This window comes from Manacus vitellinus, unplaced genomic scaffold, assembly GCF_001715985.3.
Source record: "Manacus vitellinus isolate BGI_N305 unplaced genomic scaffold, ASM171598v3 scaffold_10_pilon, whole genome shotgun sequence".
NCBI lineage: Eukaryota > Metazoa > Chordata > Aves > Passeriformes > Pipridae > Manacus > Manacus vitellinus.
This window is the reverse complement of record NW_021938838.1, coordinates 1,249,155-1,267,655: the sequence shown is the minus strand read 5'-3', so window position 1 is coordinate 1,267,655 and position 18,501 is coordinate 1,249,155. Positions and strand designations below refer to the sequence as shown.

Genomic DNA, 18,501 nt, shown 5'->3' with positions numbered 1-18,501 from the left:
GCCCTTCCCTGGGATACTGCCCCAGCCCCGTCAGATCCCGTAAACCATCCTGGCTGGCCTCCAAGCTGCTGCCTCTGGCACTGAGCTGGGCCGGATGCGGGACGGGAACGGCCCCTTTATCTCCCAGTGAAACCAGGGAAAGGGGGGAGTGTGACATCAAGGGATGTGAGAGCTGCCCCTGCTGGGACTCAGCTGCCAGGGGGATGGAGAGGCCAGGGTGCACCGACAGTGGCAGACAGTCTGTCTGTGCTTGCCCAGGGCTGGGAGCTGGCAGCTCTGCCGTGCTGGGCAGCACAGACACCCACGGACCCAGAGCCCCCTTCCCCTCCCGACCCAGGGAGGGGGCACTACTGAGCTACCACCCGACGTTCAGAACTCTCCCAGTCACATCTCTGATTTAATAAGCCACTTAAACACTCGCCCACATCACACAAAACATGATCTGAGGCCGTGAGGCCGCTCAGCATTCACCCCACAGCCCCAACAGGTGAGGACAGGGGGAGGGATGGGCACCTCTTACACCTCTGCAGCCCCTGTCACATGTGCCTCAAAAGCAGTTACAGATAAGATCAGCAGAGACAGCAAACAAGGCCAGCAATAAAATTCGAGGGCAGCCCATTTGAATTTCAGCTTGGTGTGGCTTTGCAAGTTAATGGAAAATTGGGCCTGCCCCCCCCTTCTGCCTCTGGCTGTGTTTGCATTCACACACAAATTTTAACCTGCTTTTTGAGGACTTGCTCCAGCCCCCTTGCATTGTTTGTGCTGAGCAGATGCCAGCCACAATCACCAAGGGCCAGGGTGCACCCACTTACCCGGCAAGCTGAGGACAGGCAGCCTGGCCTGCATCCCGTGTCGGCCCTCACAGTGCTCCAGCACCCAGTGCAAAGCTGTGCCCGTGCCGTGTGGGCAGCCAGCCTGGCCAGCAGGGACAAGGGCAAGCTGGATGAGGAAAAGTCACTCCAGCACCTTGTGCAACACCTCCTACAAAGTGGACACCAGCTCCCTCTCACAACAGACGTGGCAGCAGACTCACACCTGCGAGAAGTGGCTTTATTTTAGAACCTCGTTAGTTCATCAAGAACACTAATTTGCCCAAACCAGCACAGATCAGTCTCTGAAGTGGGTCAGGGATGCTCCAGAAGAGACAGGAGGGTTCCAGGACGCCGGGTGCAGAGTGAAGAGAGTGGTATGATGCAACCCTGGTGTAGTGAAATAGCCGGATTGTAGGATGCGCTTGTCGTCGGCCTGATTCACAACACCAGCTGCAGCAACAATACCAGGGCCCAACACCAGGGCTGTGCAGTGCTGGGAGCTGTGGGCAGGGGAGCAGAGCTCTGTGGCACATCCCTCCAGCCCCTCCACACACAGGGAAGAGGCTCCAAGTTGTTTCAGCAGGGCTTTCCCTCACTTCCAGCCGATCCCCCAGTTCGTTCTGGCTATTAAATGCATCAAAGGAACCCAAGCCCAGTTAAGCAGAGAATGGTGCAATGCTTTACACACAGCTTCTCTTAAAGATTGCCCAAGTGCTATATTCCAGCAGGCTTTAATGAAGTTTTAATTTCCTGTTTCCATCCCCATGGCAGAGGGAACCTACCAGAGTGACAGAGGTCACAGACGGTGCTGGGGTCAGTGCTGCAAACCCACCTGCAGAGCAGGACCCAATTCCTCAGCACTGCAGCAAAGGAAGCCTGGGAAGAGAAAACAGATGGTTATTCAGCCAACTGCCAAAAGCCTTTCCCAATGGGACCAAAGGGTGCATCTCCCATCTCTTCCAGACACCACTCCCATCCTTCCAACTTCAGACCCAGAGAGAAAGCACAAAAATGCTGACACAGGGACATGAACAGTGGCAGTATTTGAGTGCTGTCCCATGCCAGGGACACAGAGCTGCAATTAGCAATATCCCCTTCCTTCCTCCAGGCTGGAAGGAAAACAGCTTCCTTCCTTGAGGGGCTGGGGTCACTTTTTCTGAACACAGTTCCTTCAGCTCCTGAAAGCAACAATGTTTGTCTTAGACAAACACAGCAGTGATAGCAGTGGAGAACAGAGAAGTCACCTCATTTAGCAGGTCTGCTCCAGCCAGAGGGTCTGAAAAACACAACAAAACATCATGTTGAGATGCAGAATCTGCATTCAGTGGGGAAATCCAAGGCAAGGCAGAGAAGCAGGAATGTAACCCACAGGCTGTAAGCAGTACCCTGCTTACATAAAATACTTAAAAGAATTCTCAGCCTCACAGAAACGGCTGAGAAGGCAGGACCCATGGACACCAGCTCCCTGACAGTGTTCAGGAGGCCCTCGAGGCACGTTTCAGCAGTGTCACATGGGTTGTCTTGCCTTAGCTCAGTCTACTTATTACCAGGTTAACCCTGGGTAGAGCTTTAACAAATTTTTTCCCTACTGACAGGTAAGTAGGGCAGAAGTTTACAGCACATCCCCTGCAAATCCAGACCACATCACTCAGCCCTTGTTCCTGGAAGGAGGTGCAGCCTGTAAAGCTGCAGGAGCTGCTGTGCTGACACCACAGCACACGTGGATGTTTCAGAACTGAAGAGCCACGAAATCTGTGGAACACAGACCTGGAGGCTCTGCTGCACCCCCACCAGCACAGGGTGTCACAGCTCTCACAGCAAACACCTTCTTGCTTACAGGAGGTCCTCAGGTTCAACTCTGGACATCAGAACATGCCAGTGAGGCAGCACAACCACTCTGCTCAGCAGGGGATGGACAGGAGAACAAGGTCCTGCAAATGGTAATGTTAAGAGCTGAGCCCCAAAGGACCTTTGTCCCCACAGGAACAGCAGAGCAGGGACAGGGAATTCCAGTAGGGAAGGTGGCCTTCACCCTTCCCGACTCCAGCAGATGCTGTCCCTCTCCTGCTCAGGTCAGTGGTTGCCTGAGGACAGGAACAGACTTGCCAGACTCTCTGTACATGAGCTGGTTTGGTGCTGGGAGTGACCCAGGGACAGGGGCTGAACACCAGCCAGGAAAACACAGGAGCAGAGTCATCCTGCAGGACCGTGTGTGTGGCAGCCCTGGCCCCACCAGGAATGCCCACAAGCATCAGGGATGGTGCCTGTTCTCTCAGGGACTGGATCAATTGTCAATTGAGACATGCCAAGAAGCATTCCCACACAAATATCCCAGGAATGTTAACAGCTAATACAGCTTTCCACACTCACCTGTTGACAGGGTGTTAGGCAGTTCCACCTCCCAGCCCCAAATGACTCCTTGGTAACTCACCAACTCCCCCAGACTCGCAGGGGTTGTCCAGGTCTCTCTCAGCCTCAGGTTGGAACAATCCTGGCCATGCTGCAGGAGCACTCTGTGTCAGACACAATCCCTACCTCTATCTGCTGGGGGTCCCAGCAGCTGGGCTGCTAATGCTGAGAGACATGGGCTGCTTCCTGTCCAAAAGGTGGACAAAATTTATGCTACAACATTTCTGGTGGAAAAAGTAATTAGGAAATTGTCATCAAGTCAGTCAACTTAGACATTGCAAAATGAGGATGAATTCTCTCCCGTGACAGCTGTTAACACACAAAGGCTGAAAGCAGCCCCTACATTTTGCTGCCTGTTCTGCATCCCAAACTGCACATGTTCTATATCCCCTAACACAGGAGGGTGAGACAGCAGCAGGGGAGCAGCACAGGCACAGGGAGCAGCAAGAGTAACCACCAACATTGCTCACATTTCATTCCAAAGACAGGCAGCTATATTAAAAAAGAAAAGCTTCTACTATAACATGCTCCCTGGGCTTTCACACTTATTTAATTGTACCTTAAAACATTTAAAGGTAACCATTTTTAAAGCTCCATGCTTCAGTGGGACTCTGGTTTCCCACTAAACCAACAGTAATGTCACCCCCACACCTGGACCTCTCTTCTCCAGGTGAACTCTCCAGGGGACCACTTGGAATGCACCTGACTGAAAACTCATGTGCTGCTCACAAAAACCTCTCCTACCAAAATACACCTGTTTGCAACCCAGGTGCTCCTGCCAAGCTTCAGCAGAGCTCCAGGATGTGCAGAACTGAGGCACCTGGGACATGGACCCGGGAGTTCACCCTTGCTCAGGATGAAGGAGCCCCTGCAGAGCTCCCCTGCACTGCAGCAACACATGCAGCACACAGGACAGGGTGATGGACTGATGGCAGCTCACGGGGTGGGTGGTGCACCAGCGACACATTTTCAACACTTAACATGCATTCAAAACCCAAAAAAACCCCTAAAGGTTCCCAGCTGTATGTTCATTAACCATTAAATCAAAGTTTTCTTCTCCACTTCCTCTTCTGATATAAAACTGCTCGTTCATTCACCCCACTGCTGCAGAGCTATGACTTCTCCCTCTGCGCAGCCCATTAACTAATTAAGAATAAATTTCTAAAAGCAAAACCAATTGAAAATAAAATTAACAAAAAAAAAACATAAAACCACAAGAATCGGTGAAAATGAAAATGTCAAAAACAAATATCAAAACCAAAGAAATTTATTTCCATCAACAAAAATACAGAATACAAAATGACACTGGTCCCCAGGGGCCCTCTGAACGTACTAAGGACAGGCACAGGCTGCTGCAGCCCCGAGCCAGAGCTGCTCTGCTAATTCATAAGGATCTCCATCTGCACCAGTCTGGCGTTTGTGTCTCCTGAGGTCCTGTAGGGGATCATCCCAGCAAACATGATCAGGGCACGGGCCTGGGACTGAAGTTGCTAAAAGACAGAAAAACAAAGGGCAGTTGCTTTAGCATCAGAAAACCCACAGGAGTTAAACATTTGCCTCTTGAAACAAGCAAACCTAATCTTTGTTTCTCAGAGCTGCTCTCTGGACAACGAGCCCCTGCATTTGGAAGGAAATCCAATTATTTCCTTTTCCGACCAGTAAAAGCATGTTGAGTTGCCCTTTTGCTTAAAAAATAATCCCATTTATTTGAAATTACCTAAGAAAAAACATTTTCAGCAATGTGGGGTGTTGTTGCAGTGCAGCAATTTTGTAATTTCTGCATGAAGTGGGCTTTCCCAGGGCAACAGGGCTCTTTCCCACCTTACAAAATATAAAGTTGATCCTGCTGAAATGCAGCATTAATGCTGTCAAAGCAGAAGTACTAGAAATAAACAGGTAGTGCCACACACATTTGGGGATCTCCAGCATCACCTACAACATACCAGTTTCCTCAAAGCAGGGGTACCAAGCACACAGAGCCCTTCCCCTGAAGGAACCAAACCCCTTCTTGCACACCAGGAGGCTGCAAAACAGCTGAGGGAATTCTGGAATAATTTGTTTCATTTGTTAAAACCCTGAGTAAATTAAAAGGAAAATCATGGCAATGCCTGGTAGAAGTCAGGAGAAGACAGAGACCCCAAATCTTTATGGAAAACTATTTAGACTGCTTTGATTACTAACAGGGTTTTCTTCTTAAATATTAAGCATCTCAAAATTACTGTACTAGAAGATCCACTGTTTAAATCCTCCTTTCCCCTACTGACTGCAGAGAAAGCTGAAGGTGCTCAGGTTGCTGTGGGCACAGGGATGGTAATTTTGACAGCAGGAACTCACACCATCCCCAATGCCCCTCTGGCCAATTCCACCCCTTTTTCAGAACCAGTCTGTTATTCACTGGCCACAGAGAAGTTTTGGAGGCTGATACTGGACAAGCTGTGAGGGTTTTCCCAAGACTGACCCAATTGCTAAAATGTCCTGGGACAGTTTCTCTCCCTGCACTGGCTACTTAACAAGGTGGCCTGGAAATGACTGCCAGTTCCAGTCACAGTCGTATTTCCCCCAGTCTGCTTCCAAATGTGGGGTTGTATCATTATGTCTGAGTTGCTGCTTTTCAGAGGAGGTCAAAAGAGGTGGGAGATAAAAAAAAAAGAGCCTGTCAAGGTGTCTGACTCTTTGGAATTAAAGTATTAAGAAACAAAGACTCTCACCGTGACTAAGAAGGGCTGAGGAGCAGTGCAGGTTACTGTTCCCTTTACCTTTACAGTAGCAATGACAGCTGGCCTGTTTTTAAAAATCAAAACAATACTTTGGGAAGAATGAGCAGAGGTTTGCAGAGGTTAAGAGCGGCCTGGAGGTCTAGATGTTCTATTGGCTGTAATTACTTAACGAATGTTACAGTTACTTGCAATTTTAAATAAGAGCACAGATAATAAAAAAATAGAATTCCATTCCATTCCTGACCTAATTTTGCCACCAAGATAATGCCCTGGGGCTGCTCCAGAGAGTTCAGCACCCTGGCTCAGGGTGGGGAGCTTATGCCATTGCTGTCATGCACTCACAGCATCTGGGTCAGGGCCATCACCACAGCCACAGCTCCCAGCACTGCAGGCTGGGCTCACTGCAATCTCTGCCTAAAATCTGACAAAATGGATCAGTCCAAGTGGGACAACACTTTGCTCCCTCGTTCCCAAAACTAATTAATGTATAAACTTAAAAAAAAATATTATTTAAAACACAGCTTGGGTGATTTCATCCCAAAATCAACAAAATGCATAAATGCCAGCTCTGACTTCAAACATGATCCTTTCACTTGAAGTCCATTCCACCTCTGAAGGGTGACAGGAGATGTTTAACAGAGAGCATTACTGAGTTCAGAGGGCTCCAGTACTCCTTCTACCCATTCTGCCCTTGCTGCCAGGTCCACACTGCTCCTGCCAAAGTCCCCACTCATTGCAGCAGGATGAGCAGAGCAGTGCTTGGCACCAGAGGGCAAATTCAAGAGCTGTGTGCTCCTACTCTGGGGAGCTCCATTCCCTAATATGTGGAATAAGCCTCAGAGTTACAAATGGCTACTATCTCGTGTTTTCTTCTGATGAACAGAAGATGGATCTAGAGAAAAGCCAGGAATTTCAAAGACCTATTCAAGGAAAGGTAATTTTTCCCTTGCGTTGTGTACTGGACAATGTGAGATTGTTAGAGCTTCTGAAAGAGCCCAATTTCCCCTAAAATTTGCTTTCCCAGAGGAAATGGAAAAGCTGCCCTTCCTCCAGGGAAATTCAGAAGACAAATTCTTGTCAAGCACAGCATGCTGAAGCTCGTGTCTGTGATCTCTGTTCAGGTGAACAAGATTTTGCTGAAGAAACACCTCCCTCCTCATGTTTGGAATGCCCTCATTTCTTTCCACCACTAAAATCACCTGAACTGCTTCCCAGACATGGGAACTGAAGCAATCCAGATTCCCTGCTCCTGCAGTCCTGGAGGAAATTCTTCAGGGTAAAAGAAAAGGGGAACACGAGCTAAAGCTGTTCTTACCCTGCCTTCCACGTGCCCATGCCTGGTATTTTTCTGCACACGCAAATCTTTAGGCAGACAGGAGCTACAGGGTGAGAGGTTTTTTCTCCTGCTAATCCTACATTAGCAGATTATGCTCCCCTGTGACACTGCAGTCACACAGCTGTTCTCTTATCCCCTTCCTGACAGCAGAGCAGCGGGCACTTGTCCCCTCTGATGGCTGAGCACAGCTTGTACTGCACACAGAGAGCTGGGACTCAGAACCCCCTGTCCCCACCATCACTCAAACCCTGCTGCCAGGGGATCCCACCACAAGGCCAGAAGGTTGATTAACAAAACCTGAAGCCTGGAAAAAAGAAAACTTCCAAGGGTTTTTAGCAAGGTACAACATCAGCTGATCTCCACAGATGAGTGCAGAGCATGTTTGTGAAGCAGTGCTCACCCGCTGTTGATACAACACCATGTCAGTGGCTTCTTCCACACAAACCTCTGCCAGCAGAGCTGCTAAACCATCCCCAGTCAGCCAACAATGCTCCTACTGAGGTGACACCTGACAGCACTGCACCCCTACAGAGATGGTAAATGCTTCTGCATGAGGCACAAGACTGAAATCAAAACCAAAACAAACAGCTCACTTGGAAAGCAAGGAACTGGTTGCTCAGTGCCAACCTTGTGAAGACACAGAGCAGGTAACACATTGCCTTAGCCTGGGACTTCACATGTGTAGAGTTTAAGGTGGGAGAAGCCCAAGCAGTAGGCATCCCTCAGCAGTGCTGCCAATCTGCAGTACAAGCACTGCTGTAAGGCAGGATCCTGTAGCTCTCACAGGCTGCACCCCAAAACCAAAGATATATCATTACTCACACCTTTCATTTTCTTATGTAATTTAAAAATGCTACTAAGGCCTTAGCAATATTGCAATTTACAGATCAAAGGCACTTTTGCAGCTGACTAAAGCCTGGAATAAAGCTGGCTGTGCCCCAAGTTGGTTTTCACTCTCAAAAGTAGTTGATATTTATTTTCTAATCTGTTAAGACAGGATGAATGGTTTGGCCTTGGTTTCCAAGTGCCTGCAGCAGCTTTAGCTTAGTAAGAGTTACAAGACCAAACCCAATAACAGGTGAGAACCTCTCTGTTCAACCCCGCATGTTGACAGGCGAGTGCCCACAAATCTGGGTGTGCCCTTTGAATGATGCCTGTTCTGCACCTTGCAGAGGTGGGGGCTCCTGTCAGTGGGCTGGAGAAACGCTTCTGCACCAGCTGGAGCTCTGAAGTCAAACCCACTGTTGCCACCCATTTCCCCAGACAGCCAGACAAGCACTGCTGCCCACTCTGCTGCAGAGGCAGCAGCACGACGCTGGCAAACTGCTGCCATTCACCATCGAGATCTTGGTGCATCCCCCAAGGACATTTGGAAAACATCAGTCCATGTCACTACAGAAGCAGGCCAAGGAGAGGAGTCAAGGAAGGCCCTTCCACCAGAAATGGGCACCTACTCAAATGAAGGGAGTGGAAATCAGGTGCTTGAAAGCAACAGCTCAGTTGTCACAGCAGCAACACCAACCAACCTAGAGACACTGCTCTGTCCCCATCTGTTTTACTATTTAAGATCCCACCAAGAAGCAACTTGCTTTTTCTTGCTAGTGAAAATATAGGGGTAATATCCCCATTAGCTTAGTGCCATTTAGAGCAGTATTATAGACTCCAAATGGTTTGGCCTGAAAGGGACCTTACAGGTCATCCGGTTCCATCCTCTCCCTACACAAAGCCAAAGGTATCATAGATCAGCCTTGAGATAAAGTAACTGAGCAAGCTCAGTAGTCTGAGACTCTGAGTAACTGAGCAAGTCAAAAGCAAAGACCATTAGAGATTCACAGTTATGCAAAGCCCAGTCTCTTAAAAGCAGGGGGACAGGATGCAGGAAATCCTCAGACAGTGAGGATTACATTCTTACCGAATCTCTGTCCTCCATTACCCTCTGAGGTCTGGCAGGAGTGGTTGGGCTTGTGCCTTTCATCCTCTTATACTTGGTGAATAAAATATTCATGGTTGCAAGCAGGACCTCAGATAAGTTGTGCTTGATCTACACAAAGAAGGGGGGAAAAAAAGACACATTGCAGTGAGGAGCATGTTGACAGAACCATTACCCTTGCTATGCAGAATCAGAAAGTCAAACAATGACAACTATGGCTGATATTTACTCCTGTAACAGTCATACCTGTAATGGTTACCCTGCTGTGATTGCACCATCCAGCACAAACACTGCCCAGAGCTTTCAGACAGACATGCATAATGGCTGCACCTTCATCTTTGACAGCAACAGGTCAGACAAAACCCAAAGTGCCTGAATACAAAGAACTCTAAAGCACCCAAATGCACACAAACACTGCCTAAAAGAGAAGTGTCATCCTCCAGTTAAAACAGTTCAAAAGCAGTAACAGCCTTCCACCGTGCTTCATCTGCTAATACACAAATCCTCTGATTTAGAGGGAACTAAACAAACACCCTGCAAATGCTTGGTGACCATTACCAGTGTGGGAGAACTAAGTCACCAGCAAGCTAAAAGCTTCCAATATTTTGAATTCTTGGATCCAACTCAGTAAGTTCAGGGAGACTCAGGCAGATGCCTTCTTCAAAATGGAGAGAGGATTTCTGGGCAGGGAATCCTAGCACTTGAAAGAGCAGCACAGAGGAGAAAGTTGTAAGCCAAGAATCTACTTGTACGAATTCAGAATAATCTCATCCTATTTCCCCGCTGAAGAATAAGGATGATGAGATGACAAGGCTTTAGGATCCTTTTAACAAAGCAGAAGGCTTTTGAAAGCTAAAGCCCAAGACAGAACTTACTTCATCGCTGAAGTTCCGGAAGGCAGCAACTCTCTCCTTGACGCAATCCTGGCTAAGAGGCACGAGCTTCAGGCGTTCAATAATCTTCAAAGAGAAAAGCAGGAATCAGGGCAGATAATCAGTGTTCTATGCACCATATACTAATAAAGTGTGGGTTTGAAGCGTTAATGAAATCGTCCTGGTTTCATTCAAGAGAAATAATTTCATTGTTAGTTATTGGTTTATCTCCTTTGTTGAGCAGCAAGAATATTTTGTTCAATGCCTATAAAACAGCCCCAGAAAGATCTTCCTGTTTATCAAGCAACAGGGAAGAAACACCTTTTTAAATTCCTACAGCATTGCAACCCCTTCTAACTCATTAAATATAATTTTTTTAAGTGATGTTATTTGAGACATTCTGGGCTTTCAAGGGCATTAGGAAGGCTACACTTCAAACAGAACTCTTGCAACTTACATCAAAGGCCCTGTCAACGTGACCAGCGTGATATTCATCAAAAAATGTGATTAAGTCTAGCAGAAGGTAGAACGTGGAGTCAATGGATTTCTTTGCACTTATCCCCTGCGCTTTGTACCTGAAAGAAATTGTTTTACAGTTTTATTGTGCAAAATGGCAACCGTTTATAACTGTGCTCTTGCAATTCTTGGAAGCGGAGACATCAAGCACAAGGACAGAAGGCATTTAACAAAGGACAGCTTTCATTTTCCTTAAACAGGAGGCAGAATTTTCACAGGTTGTGGCTTTTTAAAAATACTTTTAATCCCTTCCCCTTTTGCATCAAATCCAACATTTGTTTCCTTTTACATGTTTACACGTCCCACATTCATGGGGAAACAGTGCCAGGCAGCAGAGACCTGCAAGGCAAGCTCTGTACAAGCATATTTAACATGCTGTTTTACAGCAGACAATCCTTCAGCACAACTCCCTGCTTCAGGCAGGAAGTTAAGACCTAAAGATGGATTAAATGCTCCTGCATGCTGTCTCCAGCTCCCCTGGCTAGGGGATGAGCTGGAGGGCTGCCTGCTCTCACTGCTGCCTGCACCAGGTCACAGAGGAGCTCCTTCCTCAAGGTTTAACAGTGGTGCTGCAGAGAAGGAAGCCAAATAACCTCTTGGCCTTTCCTGCTGGGTGTCTCCCCTGTTCCAAAAGCATCCTAAGAAGGCACAGGAGGAATGTTGCACCACTGCAGCCCTGTCTGCAGAAGGGTCCATGAGGAAAAGCCCTCTCTTACATTTAACTGGCAAGAAGATGCTCTAATCAGAACTGTTCTGGCTTTGAGTCACTGAGGTTTGCAGCTGTGGGTGGCATTACTGCACAGTAATATTTAGTGCTTTCAAACAGATCAAAGCAAGTAGCAAACCAAAGCCCATTACAGCCTTTGCTGAAGCTTTAACTCAAGCCATAGGTTTAATTCCCTTTAATGTCTGCCACCAAATCAGTCTCTCACTAAGTCAATAGAGCACCAATTTCACTCCGTCTCAGTCTGGCTAAATGAGGGAAAGGTTGACTAGAAGGAGTGACTGGCAAATGGCACTTGTCAAAACAAGAAAGGGAAAGGTCTCTGATGGAAATCAATGCATGTCTGTATTTGTCTTCCAATTTCAAATGCCAGCAAGTGGGGTTGGCTTATTTTTATTCTCTCTGCAGCTGAAGGGTTGAGGAAAACCAGTGAGACATTTCTCACAGGTACCCACATTTTGCTCTAGTAAAATACAGGAATTTTCCATGGCAGCCACTGTGACAAGATACACCAAAAGAGGACGATTTAAAAAAAAAACCACGAAGTTATTTTGCAATTACAGCCTTTCAGAATCAGGCTATTCCTAACTTCCAGCTGCTAATGAATCTTGAGCACTGATGTCTCTCAAACATGTATCCTAATTAGCACAGTGTATCCTAATTAGCATATGTCTATGTCCCCTAATATAGACATTGCAGGGGATATTCCTTTTGGTCACTTCCATTTCTCTCCCTTTTCTGAGTACCACACAGCACTTGGATAATCTAACAGGCTGTGGCAATGAGGTCCACTGCTTATGTTAGCCATGTACACACCTCAGCTTAAACGTTCCCTTTTTAGCTTTAATTAAAGCAGCAGTGAACTAAGGTTTTCAGACAGCTGCTGAACTCGCTGCACTGTTGTTACCACTCAGAATTACTGCTTTTGTAGCTCTCAATACTATTTCAAGCAAGTGAATTGTGTGCAATGACTCTGCAACTGTAATGATATTTTGCTTTAAAAATAATATAAAACAAAGAGTTCATTATATTCATTGGTCCTTAACAGACCCTGTCTCCAGCTGGCAATCCTGACTCACCTACAAATAAAGCTTCTTGCCAAATTTACCTGACCTGCCCCAGAAAGTTTCTTTTCTGGTTTCAGTACTGCAAGCCATCACGAGCAGGACAGGGTCAATTCTGACCTCTTCTCTGTCTTTCTAAGTATATTGCTGTGGATGCCACAGTCCAGCCTGCAGAAACAACACCAGAACTAACCCCCCCACACACTGACAGCCCTGGGCCAGGTGCAGGTGAGTCACCCAGTCCTGCCTCCCCCAGTCTCACCTCTCAGCAATGGAATGGGCCATGTTCTTCAGCCGCTCCTTGTTCGACTGGGGAGTGCTGATCTGGGGAACAACTGGGCTGAGCAGCTTGTTCATCAGCTCTAAAACTTTGTCAGGGTTCTGTAGGTATTGAAGTGACACACAAATAAAAGGAGCATGATGGGACTTGGTGTTTTAATCTCATTGAAAAAGCAGAAGAGTCTCATGCAGTAGGTGCTCAGTGCAAGCTCAGGGACACTTCCCTCCCACAGAGTCAAGACCATATAAGCTACAAGCAACATAATGCTGCTGGCTCATGTGAAAAAGTATTTTCCCCTAGCTTTTCTCTAAAATAGTGTCTATGGTTGAATCAACTTTTATTTCAAATGTATTTCAAAAGGAAACACGAGTACTCACTATAAAGCCTAACTATTTTAGACTTCAGTTCAACATCCATGAAATTGGAAGAGTATACTCCAGGTAAATAACTTCACTAGACAGAATAAAATCATGCAGGAGGCAATCACTTCAAAAGATTACATTGATCAAGAACCAGAATGTCCTGAATCAGAATCCCTGGAGTGCAATCCATCCGGGTTTGCTCACTAAACCCCCTCTCATGCAGCCAATGGCTCTGCTCTAACAGCAGCAGAAAAAAGCTGCTTGAATAAGGGCAATTCAATCTCTGAGATGAAATTTAACCTCCTAATCACAGAGAGAACGTTTGGAAAGAAAAACAGTGAAGCAGGTACACAGTTAAGGCAGCACACAGGAGATATTTACCTTTGCAAGGTCATAGAGTTTTGCAGCTTCTTCAAACAGTCCTTTATTTTCTGCTGCAGAAGCCACTTTGTTAATAACGGATTTTGTGTCACTGGTAAACTTGTCTATCACTCCAGGCTAAAGAAGTGAGACAAAAATAAAAGGAGAGAAAAGAGAAATCAGGATGCTTAAATACTTCTGAATACTCTGTCAAGGCAATGAATATTTTATGTGTTGGCTTATGATTAGAATGGCCTGTACATTTCCATGGGAAAGTGCAAAAGTGAGACATTAAAATTAGAATGAGATCTTGCAAGAGCGACTTTCTCCAAAACAGAGTCAGCACTGAGACATCCTTGGTTTTTATTTCACCCAAAATGACCCAGATAAAATAATTCAGAGTTTGAGCTGTTAATTGCTGATGACACATTCCAGGGGAGAAGAAAACACAAAAGACCTCAGCATATAACATGCCAGGGGCTCCGGGGAGGCTGTTTGTTTATACTGCCATGACAGGCTGCAAGTGACACCTTACACAGTTAAAAGCAAGGGCAATAAGAATTTTAAAACAAATAATAAACCTGTAGAACAAAAGAGAGGGAAGAGTCAAGAATATCTGGAAATGATTTTACTGTAGTTGAGCATGCAAAACTAAGATGATCATCTAGAACAATTTATTTTAAACTTAAGATTGCTGGTTTCACACCAAAGTGTAAAATATTTGTAAAGATTATCAAGTTACCTCATCACTTTTGAACTGACAAAACAAAGACATCTAAAAGAAAATCCTGTCAGAAATAGCTGTCCCCCATTTGTGACTGCTTTGGAAATCACACATGCTTTGTGCTTTTTATGTAAAATATAAACATAAATTGTTAACTCACCTTCCTACTACCATCTTTTTCCAGCTTTCCAAGAATCATATCAAACTATATCCACACAGATGTAAAGAAAAAAGGAAACAAAAACAGAGAGATGAATTGCATGTATTTCACAACATATTTGCTAAATACAAAGATGAAGTCATGGATGAACAAAAAACAGTGACCATTGTCAAAAGCATTTGTAACTAAATAACAGGCAAAAAGACATGATCAACTCTGTTAATGGTCATTGCAAGACCCTCCAACATCTGGGTCTGCATCAGGCACAAAGGGTAAACAACTCTTAAGGCTGTCCTGTCTAATAAAGACTTCAATGAAGAAATGACTTTCAGTTTAAGTGAGGAAGGCAAAGCATGGCCAAACGTACCTCTCTGCTTTCAATTACTATTTCACTAACGCAACGCAGGAACATGTTCTCTCCTTGGCTGTCCTTCTCATTCCTACAAAAGAAAGAGAAGGAGGAAGGCACTGCTGTTTCTGAGAACTTTCCAGATAAGAAAAATGAAGCAGTAATAACTAGGAGAAAATCTAGAGACATATATTAGCTCCTACCTGAGAAAGTAAAAATACTGCAGAGCTTCCCTCGGGTCTGTTGATTCAAACTTACGGGTGTAAAGCATCAAAAGCCGCGCAAAATTGAGCCGTCTGACACCAGGAGGGTCCCCAACTTCATGGCTTACTGCAAGGCCAGAAACAACACTGTCACAGAATGGAATGCCAGGAAAACTGATCTTCATCTGAAATCAGTCAGAACCACGATCCAGAGCTCGAAAGGAACTAAACCAGTTAACTCTGATGAGACTGTTCCGATAAATGCTCCTTGACTGATCAATCACACAGACCTGCAGTGTCTACAGGGTACTCTGGGGGCTCACAAAACATTCCTTTATTGGGAAGTAAAGAGGACTTACACAGCTGTGCACTCTGGCCAGAAGATTTGAGGAGCAGTTTTAACTCGAACAGGACCAAAGCAACATGAACAGCGTGACAGCGCAAGCGCTCTGTCCGGAAGAGAAACGCGATTGCAGCTTCAAACTGTGCTGTCAAGAACAACACCTGGAAGTAGAGGAAAGGTGGCTGGTTCACTGCAAAATGTGATTCACCTGGAAAAGAACAAAACACAGAGCGTTTTCACATCGTTTTCATGCTTGTGCCATCAGAGATGACTGACAGTGGATGCCTCCTGTCACGGTGCATCGTGGCTGTTCAGCCGGTGCCAACCAAAATAGACACAGTACACAGAACTGAATTCCTGATCAGTGGCTCATCTACAACTGCTCCATTGCAAATTTATCAGGAAAGATCAGTGTCTTTTCAGACAACAAACCATCAGCTCTGACAGACCCCAACAGATTCTCTAAAGATCACAACTTTTTGTCTTTGTTTACACTTCTGCTAGGTGGTACAAATAACGTTAAAAACCTGGATTTTCCTACTCAGTGACACCAACAGTAGCTTACTGTATTTCTTTTCCACACAATTTTGTGTGAGTGTTAGTGATACTACAAACTAGAAAGCTGGGGAGAATCAAATTCTGTGTGTTTTGGAAAGTCCAAGTGACTTAATTTTGAGTGACTGGAAGATGATTAGAGGAAAAGGTACTCTCTTGAGCTGTGGATGGTCTAAGAACTTTCTAAGAACTGAGGTCTAAGGAACGGTGACTTGGATACCCAGAAAATTACTTGAAATATTAATTTAAGGGAAACAATGAACATCAGATGCATACAGAGAAAAGGCTTGGAAAGACATGCCTACATTAGGTAGTGATTGCTTTTCTGTTCTGTATTCCAAAAGCTGGAAGTTCTGCTAAAGACTTTGGCACATTTATGGTGAAAGAAAGCAACCTGCAATTAAGTATGGATTAAGGAGAAACAGCAGCAGTATTGTTCACAGATGAATATTTACTCTCTGGATTGCCGGGAACACTTAGACTTATTCATCATGTCTTGCTGAAGTCTGCCATTATTCCAGGAAAGCAGGTATGGACACCCTGAAGATGCCTGTCAGTAGTGGAGTCTAGGGTTTGTGTAACAACAATTGGAAAGTGTCCTAAGCAGAAAAGCAGAAGCTCCAGGTAACACATTTCTCTGTGTTTTCTCACCATAGTCTTCCAGCAGCTGCTTCTGGAACTGTGATAACGTCAGTCGGTCCTGGGGGGAGCTTGCACCACCATCATCAAAACACACTTGGTTCAGCTAAAAAACACACCCAATAAAAGAAGCACAGTTACTTCCCCCTGCACAAGGAATGCACTCAGAAGATATTCATTCCATCTGAAGCCCCTCCTAGGATTTGACCAACTGCCTAGAAACTACTTCTAGTCACAACGTCCACTGCTGGGAAGCAAAGATTCCTAATGCAGCAGCACCAGAAACCCATGCAGATATAACCAGGGGGTTCTGTATCTGTCCATGCCATCAAAGTTCAGTGCTAGGACTCTGAATACTCTCTAAGCAATAATTAAAAGCAGCACTCCTTAGCTTTTAACAAATTATTTTAACAATATTTTTTTAACACCATTCTACCCCCCTCTTTCTGATAAAGGTGCCGACCAGTATCTGTCATGCCCCCACCAAAGCTGTAAGGACTTCAGACTTCAGAGACATTGGCAGTATTGTCTTTGGTCAACTGACACCAACATTTCAGACATAATCCATCCAGGAAGGAGAACTCAAAGAATCCTCACTGTAGCAAGCTAACATTACTTGTAAAAACAGCTGACAAAGATCAGTGTCAAATGAAGAACATGGCACTTCCAAAGACAAGTGTAACCAAACTAACACCTGATAGTACAGAGGGCAACAGAGCAGCCAGGTCACATGCATCACACTGATGCAAAATACCAAGAAGCAGGTTTTCCCTACTCTAGAAGTGAGGAGGGTAGCAGGGCAGTGCAGAAATGCAGTACCATTTAGAACTGTTCTTTAAAAAAAAAAATGAATCCAAACACCAGCACCACCACAACCCCAGTATCACACTCACTTTTAGCCACAGATAATCTTCTGTTTTATCAGCAATTTCACTCTGGTTGTCTGTAATGTCACAACGGCCAATGATACAATAAACAGCCCTCTTGTAGGGGTCAGTGTTGTTTCTCAGAGCTCGCCTGTAATGAAGGCGCAGTTTGTTTTCTGTGGCAGGAGACAGTCTGAGGAAAAGAAAAGATTGAAGGAAAAGACATGAAACCCATTTTCCCTGCACAAGGCAACCTAGATACAAATAACTGTAAATAGGTGTGTATTCACAGCAAAGGTATAACAACAGTAAGCACTGGCCGGTATTTGTTGCACTTTCTATTTATATCTGCAGGTCAAAACTTTGCACACATGAATTTAAACACATAATTTAAGTTATGGAGGATCGTCTTCAAATACCCATTGCAGGAAAAACAAAGTAACCATATGACAGTGTCTTTAGGGGAACATTAATACTGTGGTAGATGAGCTATTTTTGTCCGACTCTGCTATTTCATAATTTCAGAAAAAGAGAGCTCACAAAGTCTTTGGAACTCTTTGGGTTAATAACTAACAAGTGAGCAGGTCATTGTACCATGAAATCTTTTAGGAGAGATACTTTCATCCTTGTTATTAACTACTGTCATAATGTTCTTTGTCATTCTTTTTCTGGTACCCTCTTGTAGAGAATTTTACAGAATTGAACCAGTGAAGTGTTCTAGACAAAGACATTGCCTGTCAAATCTGTAGGCAGAGCACCTTTCCATAGCTGTAACAAAACCAAAATAAATCAATTATACTGTATCTCATTAAAGTGCTTATAATGAAAACAATGACAATACCTTCCCTAAAGTTTCTGGAACAATCTTGATATAATGAGCACTCCTAGATACTCTACAAAACAGGCTAATTTATAGAAGAATGACATGGCATACACTACTTGGTAAATGGCACTTGGACTTTTTTTTCTTTCAGTTTGTTTTGTTAGCTTGCAACTGTTTGCAACCACACCAGAAGCAGTTTGGCCAGTGGCCTCTGCCACGTGATGAACAGCAAAAAGTGGAAAAGGAGAATAAGCACAGGAAAGAGGTGACTGTGAGTGCCTCTAAAGGCCTAACAAACACCGCCTGCTTCTCCTGCATGGCATTCCTATGAAAACAGGTGTAGTAAAAAGTGTTCCCCAAAGGAAATTCAGCTAAAATAAACAACAGGGGAAATAAAAAGAGACAGGACTCGTGACAGCAGATTAAATCTGATCTATTGTATGTAGTACCCCACTGT

General features: G+C 45.1%; 1 protein-coding gene across 3 annotated transcripts in view; it reads right to left on the bottom strand.

Annotated features, from left to right (window-relative positions):
* Window positions 1-4,472: 4,472 nt before the first annotated feature.
* The window catches only part of NUP93 (nucleoporin 93), a 71,442-nt gene continuing 57,413 nt past the window's right edge, over window positions 4,473-18,501 (bottom strand). For all 3 annotated transcript variants that reach the window (XM_029965588.1, XM_029965589.1, XM_018082657.2), the window contains 12 exons: window positions 17,249-17,414; window positions 16,368-16,461; window positions 15,178-15,369; window positions 14,819-14,945; window positions 14,634-14,706; window positions 14,267-14,311; window positions 13,404-13,520; window positions 12,643-12,761; window positions 10,534-10,651; window positions 10,080-10,163; window positions 9,187-9,315; window positions 4,473-4,711 (listed from right to left, as the gene is read on the bottom strand). In XM_029965588.1, coding sequence (XP_029821448.1) covers window positions 4,601-4,711; window positions 9,187-9,315; window positions 10,080-10,163; window positions 10,534-10,651; window positions 12,643-12,761; window positions 13,404-13,520; window positions 14,267-14,311; window positions 14,634-14,706; window positions 14,819-14,945; window positions 15,178-15,369; window positions 16,368-16,461; window positions 17,249-17,414 — 1,375 coding nt within the window. In that variant the 3' untranslated portion in view covers window positions 4,473-4,600. The remainder of the gene's footprint in view (window positions 4,712-9,186; window positions 9,316-10,079; window positions 10,164-10,533; window positions 10,652-12,642; window positions 12,762-13,403; window positions 13,521-14,266; window positions 14,312-14,633; window positions 14,707-14,818; window positions 14,946-15,177; window positions 15,370-16,367; window positions 16,462-17,248; window positions 17,415-18,501) is intronic.